The following is an 18,096-nucleotide window of genomic DNA, read 5'->3' on the forward strand; positions in this document are numbered from 1 at the left end:
ACAAGTCCAAACTTGGAGCATCACCTGTCTCTCTAATAAATTCGTTCTATACAAAACCATTTGGGATCCAAAATAAAATCCCCAAATCACTGCTTTTTTGAAAATTATGAGATTTAAGAACACATGTGCTTAAAGCTTTTCTTTCTCAAACATATAGCTTGTGATCTCACATGTGTCAATAAGACCTCAAACATTTCTCATTAAATTCAGCAAAGACCAATTTATTGGACCCTCACCTCTTTCTTCAACAATCCATTTAATATTGCCTATTAAGAAGGGGTTTGAGAGTGAATGGGGAGCATTTTCTGAAGCCTCCGGACCCCAGTGAGCTCACATTAGATCTGTGCTGTGTCTCGAACTGTGCTCAGATTTACTTAATCTACAAAAGTCTGATTTTAAAATGAGCTCAAACGTTTCTATCAAAACAAATGAATGCTTATTAAAACAGAAGGTGGTTATCGTTTCATGAGTTGTGAGGGAGAAAATTCTGAGCAAAAATTATTTAAATTCTTTTATTTTTTGAAAATGTTCAACACTCCATGTGCAAACAGACAGAGGGATAATATAAGGTCTGTTGATATAAACAGCGTACAGGTGAAACATTGTAGATCTCTGTAAATTCTGGTAATCTGTGGTGTCTCCAGTCAATACTTCAGCTCGAGGAGACGTGTCCCTGAGCTCAGCGAGACGGATGTAAACTGATGAACGAGTGATTGAAATGCGTCGGGTCGGCCGGTTTGGTTAAGCACAGAATGTTAAGGTAAGGGTAGCGTGGATTGTTCTTGTGTTACCGAGAGCTCTTCATGTTGGCAGGCGCTTGCACACTCCACTGGGTTTTATATTTGAAGTGTGTTTCTGGAGACTCTCTATATGAAGATGCGACTGCATGCTAATACACACGTGCACACACACACGCTCAAGGGCAAACACACAAATGTTTGTTACTGCAACCACACATTATTAAACATGAGGCATTCTATAAAACAGGTGCTATTCGGGTCTCTCATTAAAAACATGCAAATAAAATTTAATAGCCGATGCCAAATTTGAACTGCTCACACATTATTAAAAATCCAATAAACCCTCAATTATTGCCCTTGTGTTTGAAGTACGCAATTAATGAAAATGTTTCATTAAATTGACAAAATGTTTAATTTGTCAATAGAGGACAATCTAGAAATATCACCCCAGTTCTTTTATCTGATGTCCTAAAAACTTAAAATCTTGAGGAAACGATTTTATCAGGGGGAAAAATGCACTGTTGCTCAAGCAGTCGTCTAACATGATGACATTTCTTTCCTGAGATGAACTCATTCTGTTTAATTCTCAGATGACAGAGCGGATGTCATGTTTTAATGTTTATCAGCGCTGCAGGGGGTGAGCAGAAGGTCTGTCGTCTGACCGCCACACACACACAGAGAGAGACACGTTCCCATGTCTATAGCATGCACTTCAAAGTCTAAACTAAAAAGACAAACAGAAGACAAAATTATTTTTAAGTAAACCAAGTCCAAATTATTAAATGATGAAATTGACATAAATAAATGAGATTCACTTACTAAACAAATATTATAATGATAAATAATAGTACACCTGTGATTTCACGTGATAATTCAGAATGAAACAAAATCTGCGCAGGATGGACATCTATAGTCCAGTGTTAGGCGTTATGGAAGGTCACCAACGTCACTGAAATAAAGATATCTTAAATATGTCATCATCCAATTGAAATACTATACAAGTAGGAAATTCATTCGGGTGGAGCTTACCTGGGCTGATATATATTACACTTGTCATTGAGATCACTTAACTCAGTCCAAATCTATGAAAGTACAACAGAGCAAGACCAAATATTGCTTTTCCGTGTGAAACACAATGGAAAAATACCACAATCAAACATTCCCACCCATACATCTGCACAACACAAAATTACTTCATCAACCCAGATGAGTTTACCCCAATGTTAATCTTTCTTGCTTTCAAACTTGAAAAGTAGTTCAGATGATGTCGATTATAGATCTCGATTTTATTGAGGTCAACATCAAAAGCTTCAAAGTTAGATTTGACACGGATCTGAGCCCAAAGCAGCAGGACAAACACAGAACTGCTGTATGCACCATATGCCCGGAGATCTCCAGCATACACACGGTCAGATCATATCAACACCTCTGTTCCCAAAGAGAGTTCACTCTTTTTAGTTTTTTTATGTCACCATAAAAAATAAAGCATTCAAAACTATTTTTGTTATATTAATTTCTCCGTGCTCACATGATCAAGCTTTTCATGCAAATTTTCATTAAATGTAAAAATGGTCATGTTAAAAACATCATAATCTAAAATAATCGAGTGTGGAATTATAAGAATTAGCGCCACTGAACCGTGATTGACCATTAGTTATGGAAGACCACTGTGATTAAATTAGTTAAGGTAAATCAGTATAATTTCATATTTAATTTTTAATATATGAGACATTTATTCAAAGCCATTTCAAGGTACATATTTTATCATTTCTTTGCTGGGATTTTACTTCTCAACCTTTTCATTTTTAACACATGAGCTACAGGAACATTTATTAGATTAGTTAAGGTAATTCAGTATGATTAGTTAGTAAGTAGATTTAGTTTTAGACAACTGTTGTAATGGTCTGAAATCAGACGACTTCTGTTCCTGAGGATTCAATTGAAACTGTTTTACAAGATGAAACTGAAACATTCATTATTGTCCACAAATTTGTGCTGTTATGCTTTTGGAAGACCAGAGCGAATCTTCACGGCTTTAAAATCCTTGGACACGACTAATGATGGTTCACTAACTCTCAAAGATCAGTGATTTGATGTTTATCTTCATAAGACTTAGTAATGGTCAGCTTAACACCAAAATCCACAGGGGTCACAGAAATGAGAATTTACAAGGATGAGCTTCAGACAGTTTCTGAACAAGGTCATGCAATTCCCATATATGAATCTGCATCCTTCGAATGAACTGCAAGTCACGTCTGCCAAAATGCGTGTATGTAAATTAAATGATCTACAAGGACGTCATAAAGCCCTTTTACTGTAACAAGCCATAAAAACGGACCAAGATTAAGATTAAATGGATTATATAGAATAATAGACGCCATACAAGATCAGCTTCGATTTTCACAATGGTTTCATCACAGCGTGAAATTCAAATTACGTTTCTCTCACACACGGTCCTGACAATACTGAGTGACGTTATTATGATTAAATTTGTCACTGTAAATGTGTGTCGTAACAAGAAACGTTCCTGCATATAAACACTGCTAACGTCTCTGCAATCGTCTTTCTATCCCAGCCGCTCGGTTTCCTCTCAACCCCCCGTTCATCATTCCAGCAGGGGGGCGGCGGATTTACAGGAAGGTCACGGTCTGAGCGTCATGATTGAAATCCACTCCTGAGCCTCCGCCTCGTTCCCGATCCCTGACAGGCCGAGAGAGGGTTACCCTCATAAATAACCCCGTCGCTCGGAAATGGAACTGGGGAATGAAGGAGAAAGAGAGAAAAAGAACACATCAGCTCCCTTTGGAATGGAAGGACCAAAATATTAGCAAAAAAATCTCTTAATGAGATTTGACCATGACGGAGGGGCAGAGGTTCAGAGAGAGGTGGGATATGGAAATGTGTGTGCCGTTCCTTGAGGGTCTCTCTTTTGTGCACAGCGATGGTGAGGCGAGAGAGAGAAATCAGGCAGATAACAGTCCTGCGAGTCACACAGATGGGCTATTAAAGCACTCTCCTGGGATCAAGGTCGAATCAGAGAGAGAGAGAGAGAAAGAAGAGAGAGAGAGAGAGAGAGAGAGAGAGAGAGAGACAGAGAGAGAGAGAGAGAGAGAGGGGGGGACTGTGAATCTGAAACAGGGTTATTGGAATGAAAAAATCCCAATCAATAACTTTCTCAAGTAAACGTGGGCGACTGTGCAAAGCTCGTTGCTAGGGCATTTCCATGTGGTTGCTAAGGTGTTGGGTGGATGTTTAACAGCTCAAGGCAAAAGAGCCACAGCAAGCCCCTGTGAGTCTTGGCTCTCTCTGTAAACACAAATAGTTCACTCAAAAATTAAACTTTTTTCATCATTTACTCTTATTTATGTCATTCCACACTTGTCTATGACTATGATGTGGAACAAAAAAGAAGATATTTTGATAAATGCGACAAGTGGTTTTGTGTTCATACAATGGAAGTAAATATAAATATATTTATATATATATATAAACCATCTTCAAAATATCTTCTTTTGTTTTGTGCATAAAAAGAAACTCATCCAGGTTTGACATGACATGGCAGTGAGTAAATGATACATTTTCATTTCTGTGTACATTACCTCATAGTTTAGGTTTGTTATATAAGCAATAACACTGAGAATATATCCATGCAGCATTGATCACATGTGTCTTTAGAACTAAATCAAGCTTTAATAAATGACTTCATTTCTAGTTCTGCATTTCAAGAGATTTTTCATAGTGTGAATGTAATAACTGGACAAGCAAGAAGACTTCATTAGACGCCACAATTTCCAGAGCTGTGTTACTGTAACTTTTATACCGTATGTACTTCAGACACTAAAAAAACTGACTGATGAACTACCACACAACTTCAAAACCAACAGGATGAAATCACACACACTGAATCAACAAACCAAGAGTTTGTGTGAATGTTCTTGAATGTCCATTACGACTGCTGCATTCAATTTGTCAAGTCAATGAACCAAAGAAATAAGCAACTTCAGGCGGTTTTACTGTGATTAAGAGGACTTCTCATGCCTTTAACCACAGTAAAAATCACTTTCTCAAAAAGCGAGATCTTGATTTTCAGGTTTGGCATCCTTGAGTATTGCTGCTATGATTTTTGGTTACAGACCAATCTGGTACATTTGAAAGCATTGCCATTCGACATAAAACCGTCGTCATCATTCAAGTCTAGCAAAAGCAAATTGAATTTAAAAGCTTGTGATATGCATACCAAGAGGTTTGGAATGGTTTGAACAAGAGGTCAATCCAGAATGTTTCTACACGTCTTGACATAAATATGTGCACAAGAACATCAACAGTAAAATCGTAATTGTGTGCTATTATTGAACTGTCACCAAAAATAAAAGTGTGTTGTATTTCTAAGATTTTGTTTCACTGGAGTGTGATTTAAAAAAAAGGACCTTCTGTGAATGTGATTCACTTCAATCCCCTACTGTGAACAATTTGTATCTTCACAGCACACAATGTTCTCTGAAGTACATGTTATTCCCCCTTTACAAAACCACACAAGACCAGAAACACTTTCTGTCCAGGCCAATACTCAGAGCTGTCTATCATAAAAAAAGTGTATTTCGTATGAATGAACAGATGTAAATACAAATCCATCCATCCATCCATTTTCTACCGCTTATCCGAACTACCTCGGGTCACGGGGAGCCTGCGCCTATCTCAGGAGTCTTTGGGCATCAAGGCAGGATACACCCTGGATGGAGTGCCAACCCATCGCAGGGCACGTAAATACAAATCAATTTACCTTATATTTTAAACTTGAGTGTATAACTGTTTATTTTGTGGATAAATGATCTCTCAAAAGTGCAGCTTGTTGGGAAGAGTTGTGATATTACGCTTATACGAGACTATACCAACAAACAGCTGAAGGACAATAAAACAAAAGATCAAGACTTCAAGCTTTATTTAACTGTTGGTTAGCAAAATGGCCATCAAGCCCAATGAGAAAACATCACATGGTGGTCTGAGGACTAGGTGAAGATAGAGATTTCATAATGTTAATAAAGAGTATACATTTATTCTACAGCCGTAGGATTTATTCACACTAATCCACTAAATATAGTCTCCTCTTTTAAGGTCCATCTCGACAATTACAAAGTGAACATTCAACACACAAAAAGAACATCCATCTACTTCATTAGATGGAAAGTGTCGGCCATTAACATTTGAGCAGTCTGTGTAGCGCTTTGGCCCAGTGGTTCATGGAAATAGACCTTTCTCCTGCAGAGCTTTGGCAGTAAAACACACATTCTCTTACACCAGTGCTGGGAGATACTACACCAATTACAGCTCACGGTGGGGGCAGTTTATTCGTGGAGGCGTTTTTGGCTTAATATAAGCAGAAGTCGGAAAACCTCACTACACCCAATGCCACCCCGCTTCTCACCTGCTGAGGTCGGCCAATGACGGCGTAGGAAATGTGCTGACATCACAGGCATGTGATACCCAGGCCGGCGGTTTTGTTTGGGTACCCGCAGCGAGTGTTACGCTTGCTCTATTTAAAGACGTTTAAGAAGGTCGGGAAACCTTTTAGGTTTGAGATTGTGTGTGCGTTTGATGTCTAACCCTAACAATCAATTAAAAATCACTCAGAAGGCCTTAGGCTACGTTAACACAATGAAAATCTGAATATTTATCGAATGTTCTGCATTTGCACGAATACAGGAAAATGGATAAAAACGCTGTAGTATGCACGCCAGGCCAGTGGATGGCAATGTTGCTGGGTAAAGAAACAGGACCTGCCTTTGGACAAACACATGCACAGTTATAAGCCATAAAGGCTTTTTTAAAACCGTTGGTCAATGTATATGTGTGTTTAAAGTCTGGTGAATGTAAATAATGTGTCGACGCTGGGTAACGTTAATACATAGTTGAGCAGCGAAAGCTCACAGTAATGAAACCCACCATATTGTCTTGTCTATTCTTCCACTTGACGTCATCGTTTTCAGACAGATCCGTTTTCTTGCACTTCACATGGAAATTAAATTGTTGGCTTTTTCCAAAAGTTGCACTTTGAGACCCATTTTCGAACCCGTTTTCATTTGAAAACGGCGTTGTATAAACAACATCTTAGAAACAACGTAGCAACTGCCCTGGGACCCACAAACAACTCCTTTGCAACCCACTAGAATTAACTTTAGCTCACTCGTTCACTCACCCCTATATAGCGAATGCTATGAAAGAAAGAAATGAAAGAAAGAATTTCGGACACTGACGTAATATATGTCACGGTCACAGATATCGTCATTATGCTTATAATACACCTGCGTGGCTTTATTGTAATGTAAAAAGTTTATTTTCAACTTATTTGTCACATGTATTGTAATAGTTTATGATAAAGAGAACAAAACAACTGTTTGTCAAATTTATTTACCATAACGATTATTTATAACGTTTAATAAAATGATTTAATATATTTAAAATAAAACACTACTTTATATAGCATTCATTTCTTGGGTTTATTTCTTAAAAAGGTAGAAAAGAACTGTCAACAAGAACAAAAAAACACAAGTGTATAAAAGTCCATTTGTCACATTAACGGTCACTCTCCTCCAGTTGAATCTAATCATGCAGTTGATTTGCGATGTTTCATGGGAAATAGTGAGTGAGGTTGCGTCCGAAATCGGCAACTTTCCATACTATGAAGTAGTCGAGAATGAGTATGAGTCATGAATAGTGTCCGAAACCTCAGTATGAAACAGTAGGCAAGAAATATCCGGATGGTCTACTACTTCCGCCGAGATTCGTGAGTGTAAATCGGATGGACACTTCTCTATCCCATGATGCCATGTTAGCTGAGCAACGGTCATATTTTAAAAGTAAATCAAATAAACATAGCGGGAAACGTTAAGGGCAGATGTCCATTTTTTATGTAAGTGCCAATAAATTTATTTCTTGAGACTAAATTATGTTTTTATCAACGCTCACTTGTTGGTTGTTGTTAATACACCACAGGTCAAAGAGCATACAGGTCACATGACAATAAAACATGGCGGACACAGTATGTCTGAAATTTATTCATACTACTCTCCCTCATACAGCCGATAGGTAGGTACTTATTCGAATTCAGTACATACTGTGACAGTATGCGATTTCAGACGCAGCGTTACTCACAATCAGAGTGCATTGTGGTTAAAAAGTAATGAACGAATATAGGGAATGAGTTAGTGCCCTATATAAGAGAGAGGAAGCGAATCTGCACAGCTTTAGTTAGTAACCATGTAGCTAATGTCCTGGCAACCACAACTAACTCCTTAGCAACCAACTTAAAACCAAACTTTAGAAATGGTCCTGATAACAACAAACAACTCCTTAGCTTTCCTTTACAAACTTTGGCATCCAGATAGCAACAACCCGTTACAACCAAAACTAACCTAACAACTCTTCTTAAGACAGAAAATGTGAGCATTGCTCCATACAAAAATCTGAATCTAAATGAACCATAACAATACATCTTCCAATTAAAAAATATTTTCGAGACCTAGACACGGCACATACAGCCCAGCAACTTAAAACAGGAAAATGGTTTTAACAAACTAAAGACTTCCACACGTGCACAGAATATGACATATTATTTTGGAACACATCGAACGAGGCTGCAATTATGTAACACAATGAGCCTTTTATGAATATTATAATAATAATAATGGAGAACCCTGCAAAGGGCACGAAGCTCAGTAAATGAGTGAATTAGACAGCAAGACGAAGTGCCGGGAAAGGGAACAGATCATTATGCAAACAGCGAGAGCGGGCGAGCGGCAGCGAGAGAGAGAATAAGAGACATATTGCATTTGGTGCATGTGATGACAGACTCGGTTACGTTATCATGGCTGTATTGAGAGGGAAGCTTTTAATCTAAGCAAACTGCCCATTTCTTCATTATTAAGTATGTGGCTCTAATGGGTCAGAATGAAATGACATTTAGAAGCCGCGGCGCGTACGGTCTGATCTTCAGCAGTAAGCAGGATAAATCTGCCGTACGCAGGTGAACGAGCTACATTAGAGTCCATTTATCCATCAGTGTTATTTACCCAGACCACTAAACGCTAGGTGATATAAATAGCGTTGTGGGAGTATCTAAATGAACCTTTTATAAGTCTGCTTCTGAATCAATGAATCTGGCCATGAGTTGTTCTCTGAAGATAACCCATTTTCAAGCACACTAGGGTTCTGATGGGCTCCCAGAGCTCTGCTAACTGAGACTGAACCCAATGTAACCTGACAAAGAGTTGGGATTCAGGTCAGTTTCTCACATCTAACATTGGGTTTAAGTTTAAATTAATGAAAAATCTATGTGACCCGGCTTATTGTGTACTTCATAGTCACTCAGCATCCTAACCAAAATGGACCCTCCTCATCAGTGATGGATTGGTCAAATTTACAAATGACACAAAGTACTGAACTACAAAATATAGGTACATCTTAAATCTTACAACAGCATTATTATTCTTTTTACTATTATATTATTGATGACCCCAGACATTCATTTCAGTTTATTAAAACACAGAAAATCACATTAACAATGATGCACTCACAAAAAGAAGTCTACGAGCAAGGCGGTGCATACTTTTGTTAAACCTCTGATGTTATATAATTTACTGTATGCGTTTTGTGGCCAAAAAAGGTTACGTTTACATAATGTTTATTTAATATATTGCCCCGTACATTGTAAGTAAATTATTTTAAATGCTTTTTGATTGTTCAAGGCTAAATTATTTCCTTCGGTAACGATTTACATGGCCACAGATGCTGTTGGGCGAGTTTGACTAGTATTAATATTCATCTAAACATGTCACTGATGGTTGCAGTAACTAGTTAGGGAATCATTTCTACTGCAATTCACATATCAACATGCATTCCAAAAGAAAAACTTTTTGACTTTAAATACTGAATGTGCATCATATCCACACTAATTATGGTTTTAAAAACAGCCTAATAAACTCCCTGCACTGAATGTCAATTTATGTGACCTTCAAATAGTATCTTACGTGCACATGAATTTTACATGTTTAAATGTCTTGTTAGTGTATCATTTACACAGCAACAACATTCACAGAAAAAACTCAATTCAACAAAGGTCTGAACAGCTCTCAGTGAGTTCAACTGGCCATGTACCCACATACCAGAAGTAGAGCAGCTTCCCAGTGGACTTGGCTCTTGTGCATGTGTGCATGCAGTGTGCCAGCTCTCACACACACGTACACGCCATCAGTAACATAATCCAGACATCAGCTATCACACACACAGATGGGTGCGAGAAAACTGGCATAAACTCATCACGCTCTACTAAATACAATCCGAACACAAATAGCATATAACAATTCTGCAAATGTCACCTTTCTGTAATTCAACCTCACACAATGAAGTCACCAAATGTATTTGACAGGTGGGTTAAAAACAGCCTTGTCTGTCTCAAGTCTGTATAACTGGATGGAAGACATTCAATTTCGAAGTAGGACAGCTTGACACTTTTTCTGACGAGTCTCTCGAGGCTTTGAACAGATTACCGGGGTTTATGGGTGCAATTTTATCTGGTATTTGAACATAATATGTCTGCACTGTCTGTTAATAAACTGTAATTTGCTGTAATGTTAATTTTTCAAACTGTCTAGTTTATAGGGTATCTTAAAGTAGGATTTACTGTACAAACAGAACAAACAAACCCAAGTCAACAAACAAACCACAACTAGATTTTGTCATTTTCTTTAAAATAAATAAAATCGCACACGATCAGCAACAAGGTTTAAATTTACCTAAGGTTCACCATCAAGGTGAAAGGGGACAGTTAAACTTCCTTAATGTCTTTGATAATCTCAGATATATGTAAGATTTTAGAATCGAGATTAAAAGTAATTCTGTACTCCATCGTAACACAATAGGATTGGTTGATAAATGTAAACATCACTGTGCTGTGTGCTTTTACCTTAAAAACCGCAGCTCCTCTGTACTAATGTATGTGTTTATAGGGAATCCTTGCCTGTTCCAATATGGCGGCGCCGTTGACGTATCGCTAGAAGGGCGTCTACCTGTCTGTCTGTTTATTTATATGGGCTGCATGTTGATCATTAAAGGGGATCAAATCATTTACACGTCTACAAACCTTCCTTTCACGACTTTTTTTTTAAATCCACTAGATTTCTCCCACGGACACATCTCCCTCATTTTAGGAGTAAAGCGCGTGGAACGAGAATGACAAGTTTCTAATGGTTAGGAAAGACGAGTAACAAAACTAACCCAATCTTCTGTTGCTAAAATGGGCCAAACTAACATCTAAGCACCATCGTGTAACCTGGCTTCACAATGTCAATGAAATGATATCACAAAGTTGTAAAGTCGAAAAATATGAATAGCTTTAACTGTCTTATGTCTATAAATTAAATAAGAATGCCTTCAGTTGTTCCAAATGATAGGCATTCCATACAACCATCGGTTGTTAATTATATCCGAGCATGCGCGGTTGACGGGTAAGATCACCTGTTAAACATCCCAGTGCTCTCTATGGTAAATCCACAGTGTTATAAGAAAAGCGCTAATCCAATGGTGGTTAGTTAAATCAGGATGTGGATTTGTTAAACATTAGCAACTGTAAAGGCGAACCAGTGTGAATGAATAAAATCGGAATAAAAACAGCAAAACCATGAATGCTCTTTCACTGGGCATCACGATTCAGACACTGTTATGGCTGCAAACATTGGCAGTTAAAAATAATGTTTTAACTGCGAATGAAGTAAAAATAGCTTTTATCCACACTATTTTCCCGTGACGTGCTTTTTTTTTTTTTTTTTTTTTTTTTCAACACAGCCCTCAATATAGCACTCTAAACTAAGCATCTACCTTAAATTTCTTAAATGATTCTAACAGTCAGAATCTACATTTCTGTTTTTCTGAATAAATGTCATGCTGCTTGTGTGGAAGTTGAATAATTTTTTTTTTTAACAATTATCATTTTTACATATTAGGCATGTCCCGTAAGGCCTCTTGTGTAGTATGAAGCATTTATGGGAAGCATTACATGTTCAGTAAAAGCAAACTCAAATCCCCATCACTGATATGTTTTCACTGGGAAAGAAGAGTCTGACGTCACAGTGCGACCTACTGGTATATGTCATGTATTGCAGCAGAAATGAGTGACTCCCTTCACAAGTGAAAAGTATGCTGGTCTTATTATTTCAATCACATTTAACATTTCCAAAACCCCACTGAGATCGGAAGTACCATATATAAGGGACACAGAGCATAGCTGAAGGACTAATCCTGGTCAAAATAAATGCAAAAGAATAAATCGTTTGTGTTGTAAACAAATCTAAATATCCGGCTTGCTTAAGAACTTTCCCACGGAAAGGTCTTGAATTATCCTTTCGCTATTATTATTACAAGTATGTGGAGCGGAAGAGACTGTTAGTCAGAATAACATGACTCCCAAACAAGGGACAGACAGTTATGATGTTTGTTTGTGATGTTGTTCGACAGAATTGAGGCCTGCGTTCACTGAGATGTCAATAGGTCCACACAAAATTGGGGTATAATTGACAAATGGCATTCCTGGTATGAAAGTCCTTGAGATAAATAGGCATACACTATTATATGCGCATCCTACTGAATTTGTATTTGATCAATTCATTTAATAATGACACCTGTATATTACTTAGGCCAATATGGTACATTAGGAGCTAATTAAAAAAGTAATATTATTATAATATATATATTATATGATTATATAGAGAATTGTAAAATAATAAAAAAATATATTTTTATAATCGTTTGAAATATTCAATATTTTTCAGATCTATATCTGAATGGCTTTGATCTGAAAGCGTATGCATATAGTCTGCAGATATTGGGGATAGATCTGGAATCACGTCACTTTTTTCAAATTGAGAGAATTTTTGGTGTGAAGCCTACAGTCGTGACCCCTGTGCTGTTTTCCTGAAGACCACATCAGAATTTCCGCTGGAGTTATTTTTGGACACTGATGGACGGTGGGACTCGGGTGGGATTGCTGGAGTGCCGGTGTCTGTATGGCGACGCTTTGGCATTGCGGCACAGATCCGTTCAGCAGGTGCTGTCATCCGGGTGGTTATTGATTGTGAATGCAGACAGTCATTAAATTTGCTTTCACGTTCTCACTCTCTGTCTCTCCCACCCGAGATAAAGACACGCACACGCAGAGTCAATTTAGAGACTTTGAGGAGCGGATCAGGTAGGACGAGCTCATGTGATAATATCTTAAATATTATGTTTATATTTCTTCGTGATCGCTGTAGTTTTTCTCTAAATTTTGTCGTATTACTTTAAAATGTTATTGGACTTTTGGGTTAAAGCTTTCGTGGATAAACCTAGATTATTTTGAAGTGGATCTTAAATAAAGGAAACATTGTGTTTCCAACAAAGGGAATTACAACTTTTGTCGTCTCTCGTTCATTTTTTGCGTATTTCGAAGTGTCTTATGTGTTTGGCAGATTCTCTTCTTTGTACTTGTGTATCGCGATTGTTTTCAGAGATTAATGAGTCTTAAATTACTCGCGCGTAATGTGCGTAAAAATAATCTGGAGTGTTCGGTTACGCGTGACATGTATGCGTATCATCAGTAGTTAATATAAATGTCACGATAAGTAACGTTTTCTAACTGTTAACAGTTTTTTTTAAAGATGTACACTACTTAAATTAACTATTTTATTATATTTTTTCAGTTTGGTAATGCAGGGGAACATTCATGTTTGACCGTTAAAGAAGGCTTTTGAGAAAACGCTAAGAGTGTAAATCTTATGAGGCTAAGTAAACTATTATGACTGGGAACACCTTATGGGGAAGATAAATTAATCTGTGATGATATCTCACATGTAGTACAGTATTTGACCACACAAATATTTGTTTCAGTCATTTGGAGGTCCTGACAGGAGGTATCGGGGCAGTTACAGTGTCCTGTAGTTTAGGGTCAAAAATAGATGCGTGGTGACATGAACAGGGCAGGTGGTAAGAAACATCAACTATAAACTTTAGTTGGGTTTGTTCCCGGTCATGTAAAGCATGTATTTCAGAGGTTTGTGCTTTATTTATTGGAGTTGTATTAGTTCAGTACCTCGCCTGTTTATGGAGTGCTAAATCTTTTCAGTCCTTTCTGGTGTGATATTCTGATCGTACCTGTAGTTAGTGGAATTTCATTTATTATTCTTGGTCAGTTATGGAGCTTTAAACATTCTGGCTGTTACAGTAAACTAAAGGTCTTTCACATCAGTTTAGAGTTCAAATCCGAACTTTTATTTTTAAAAAGCTTTATTCCTCTAACATGTGTCTCATTTCTGAAAAGTGCAGACAGAACTGCTGACCCTTAACGCAACAGTGATTCTGCTGGTCTGCGGCTTCATTACGAAAGGAAGGAGTTTGCTGTTGTCAATACAGGAAATGCACTCTGTGTGTGTTTGGCTGTGAAGTGACTTGTTTGTTTATGACACAGTGAAGGTACATTACACACTAATGTGTCCTCAGAGCCTCATCACTTCTCAGAGAGAGAGAGCGAGAGAGAGTCTGTCTGGGATAATGGAGATTGATCACTTGCCTTTTCTCTTTTCTTGTGAGCAAGGTCCGTCTACCTCTTTCCTTCTATTTCTTTATTCATCGTACAGATCCAAAGAACCTTATGAAACAACCATTTAAACCCTATAAGAAACGGTATATACGTAGCTCAAATCGTTTTTGATATGAAACTAGCGTATTTCAGTCACATTCATATCTCATTTAACATACACTGTTATTTCATTAACAAACTCTGTCCATTTTTAAAAGTGACTTGCACATTCTTTTATATTTAACAGTAAGTGCATAAAAGATAAAAGTCAAATCTGTCCCTTGAGATGGTTGGCTTGTAAACTGGTGATTCTGCTTTTGCACTTTCTGCTGAAGTTCAGATGTTTGGTGTCTTTCTAATGTTCTGGATTCAAATGTTTTAAATACTCATACATTATTCCGTATGATCCTGCTGGTGTTACGCTGCTGTTTTCACCCCGTGTTGAGGTGTTCTGCTGCGGTCGGTTGCTGGAGAGTCTGATGTTTTTATTTTAAGAAACTCAAGCTGTTTTTTTGAGAAAGGAAATGTGCAGTTTTTTTTAAAAGAAGATGCTAGATGATATAGAAGAGACCAAAATCATTTTATTGAAAGATGGATTATTAAAAAAACAAAAATAATATTTCTGTATCTCATTTTAATTTGACAGGTATCTCTCTCTCTCTCTCTCTCTCTCTCTCTAACTCTCAATCTCTCTCTCTTTCTCTCTCTCTCTCTCTCTCTCTCTCTCTCTCTCTCTCTCTCTCTCTCTCTCTCTCTGTGACTGTGTGTGTTTCTTGTGTTCAGCAGTCTCTGTGAGTGGCTCAGCTGTTTGTTGTTGTGTACGCAGCTGTACTGCCACACCCAAACCTTGACCTATCAGTGACTATATGGCCAATATACCATAGTGAATTTACTGGAGTGATGTAAGGAATAAAAGTCAATCATTTCTCAAGTAGGATTTAGAAAGTAAAGGCCCATACATGCAGTTTGAGAATTTATTTCAGTCATAATTAAATGACTGACCAAGGTGGTCTGCTGGTTTAAGGTGGTTTCGCTGGTCTTCTAGGCAGACCAGGCTGATGTTGATCCGGTTTAGTGTGTTGGCCAGCTGCTTTCCCATTCTGACCAGTTGGCAAAGGGTCAAAAGCCATCAAACCTGAGCGGTATGAGGCACATTTCTTCACGTTAAACAGCTGAGGTGTTCTCTGATAGATGTGTTCCGGACTTCTCACCACTGATTTAAAATAGCTCTCGTCTTTCTGCGGGTATATTTACTGAGCGCAAACCGATCAGTGCTACGGGAGCCAGATGTACAACTGTTACATTCCCTCCGCGAGTTACATTACTGTGTGTTATATTAACATCCCTGAGGATTAGGATTTCACAGATAACGGCAGGAATCACACTCACATCTCATTCAGACGGTTGTAAATGCTAGACTGCACCTGTGGATTGACTGAAGCTGTCTGACAGTCAACGTCTCATTTAACCTAAAACCACAACCAAACGTGACCGAGGCAAATCATCCATCCGAATCAGAAAGTGGCACGGTTGTCTATAATTGTCATTCTCAAGCCTTTCTAAATTCAGCTGCTTTGAGTTCAACCCTTCAGAAAAATCTTCTAAATGCAAATTTTAAGAAATTTCAGACAGTTTCGTCATTTTTGTTACTTTATTTAAAAGTTCTGGTTGGATAGAGATGAAGCTTTGAATGACAGTTTGTCTGCAAAGAACAGAAGGAGGTTTTGGGATGAACTGTGATACTTCACTGTAATGGATGAGTTTGAACGAATGTGACGTTTAGACTGCTCAGTTTACTTCAGTTCAGTGCTGTTGTCATTTCTCCTTAAGTTGTTACATAAAGTGAATTTGTTGTAAGGCCAAGGACATCTCAGCGCTGCTAAACCCACCTGACAAGCCACCTCAGGCCATAGAAATCTAATTTCTGCATCCCCTGAGGCGTCTGTGATAGTGTATAGAGAGAGAGAGAGAGAGAGAGAGAGAGGGCGAGAGAGGGCAAGAGAGGGCAAGAGAGGGCGAGCGTGTGAGTCATTGTGTTTTCTCTGGTAAGGTCATGTATGTGTTTAGAAATGTGTTAGCCGTGATCAGTTTTTAATGTGCTGCTCTCTTGCTGTTGACAAAAATAATAACCATCACAGTAACAATTTCTTTTTACAAAATGCTCATGCTCAGATTTGATGGAGTTTTCAGCTGGGTTTTATTTAAGTATTAACTCAGTCTCAGATATTTCTCCTAAAACTGCTCAGGAGAAATAAAACAGAATCAAATAAGACTGTAAAATTAATGTAGATTGTAGAGGTCAAATCATCTGGGTTTTGCTGCTTGTCCAATTTACTCAACATACTTAAGTTAAATCAACACAACTTTTGGAAAATTTGGTCACAACATGATTTTTTATAATTTAACTGAATGCAGTCATGTTGGGACAACATAAAGGAGTTATTTGTTATAAAATAGTTTATCAATTGGGCAGAGGACTAATATTTCCCAGCATGCTTAGAGGAAACTGCATCTTGAGAGATATTTTCTAACTAAGTGTTATTTTATGCATTTTTCAGTAAGAAGAAACATTTGTTGGTGTTTAATGTTAATTTATCTTTAAGGTTTTGAAGAGTTTGTTATATTTTTGAGTTTTGTGGTTAACATTGTTCAGAAAAGCGTTGCCTTTGTTTAGCTATTGGGCCGTTACATTTCTAAATGTGAATTGCTGTTGAGTTCTCTAAATACAATATCTTCATATTGAAGACAAAATAAGTAAAGTCTGATTAATGTTAAAATGTATACAAAGCAGTTCTTGATTGCCTTCATTACGTTACCTTATCAATAAAATTGGGTATTTTAAATTGGTTTTATGTAAAATATGCATGTTAGCATACTTGAATTACATCAAGTTAATGATTTAAAACAAAAACAACACTCTTAATCTGATTCAACCAAACAACATTGCATTAAATTGATGTAAGTCTCTTAAATTTACTGAAATAGATAATTTTACAAAAATTCAACTTAATCCAGTTATGTGGAACCTGTTAACATAAAAAGGTTAATTAAGTTTTTGTTTTCTCTTAATAGGACTAGTTGTTATAATCCCACTATTTCAGCACAGTTGAATTGAGGGGGAAGCAGTCAAGAATATGAATAGAGGAAAGGAGGTCTGAGGTTCCACTGGTTTGACAAGTGGCATCATCTGTGCTTGGGGGATAAATGATTGTAGAATTACAAAGCATACTTTCCTTCCCTTGCCATTACTAGAGAGACATCTCATCAACATATCAGTTTTTTGAGTGTACATTTGAGGAGAAACGTTTAAATTCATATTGAGATCTTCAAAAATATTGACTTTAGATAGCAGACTTGACAAATCTCAGTTCAGTTAGACACATTGTTGACATCTCTTCTCAAACTAATGACAGAGACATTTGTGAGATTTCTGACTCTTTCTCCCAGGAAATATATCTGAGTTGCAGTTGTGACGTTTCTATTTCCGTTTATGCATTTGGCAGACGCTTTTATCCAAAGCGACTTACATTGCATTATCCTATACATTTATTCATATGTGAATGTCAAACCCACAACTTTGCGTTGTTAAGGCAATGCTCTTAATCTCACTGGTGTCAAAGAGAAATAATTGAGATATCAAAGAAACATCATCTGTGATTTTTCCTCATGTCATGTCTTTAACACAAGAAACTGCTGATCTATTCAATTTAAGCTGTTATTCTGGAAATATCATTGTTCATTGGTATTCAATTAGAA

General features: G+C 37.4%; 1 protein-coding gene across 1 annotated transcript in view; it reads left to right on the plus strand.

The window, feature by feature from the left end:
* si:dkey-65j6.2 (uncharacterized) overlaps window positions 1-18,096 on the plus strand; it is a 77,703-nt gene that overhangs the window by 41,243 nt on the left and 18,364 nt on the right. The window contains exon 4 of the mRNA XM_056733625.1: window positions 12,708-12,975. Coding sequence (XP_056589603.1) covers window positions 12,708-12,975 — 268 coding nt within the window. The remainder of the gene's footprint in view (window positions 1-12,707; window positions 12,976-18,096) is intronic.

The sequence above is a fragment of the Triplophysa dalaica genome, chromosome 20 (assembly GCF_015846415.1).
Source record: "Triplophysa dalaica isolate WHDGS20190420 chromosome 20, ASM1584641v1, whole genome shotgun sequence".
Taxonomy (NCBI): Eukaryota; Metazoa; Chordata; class Actinopteri; order Cypriniformes; family Nemacheilidae; genus Triplophysa; species Triplophysa dalaica.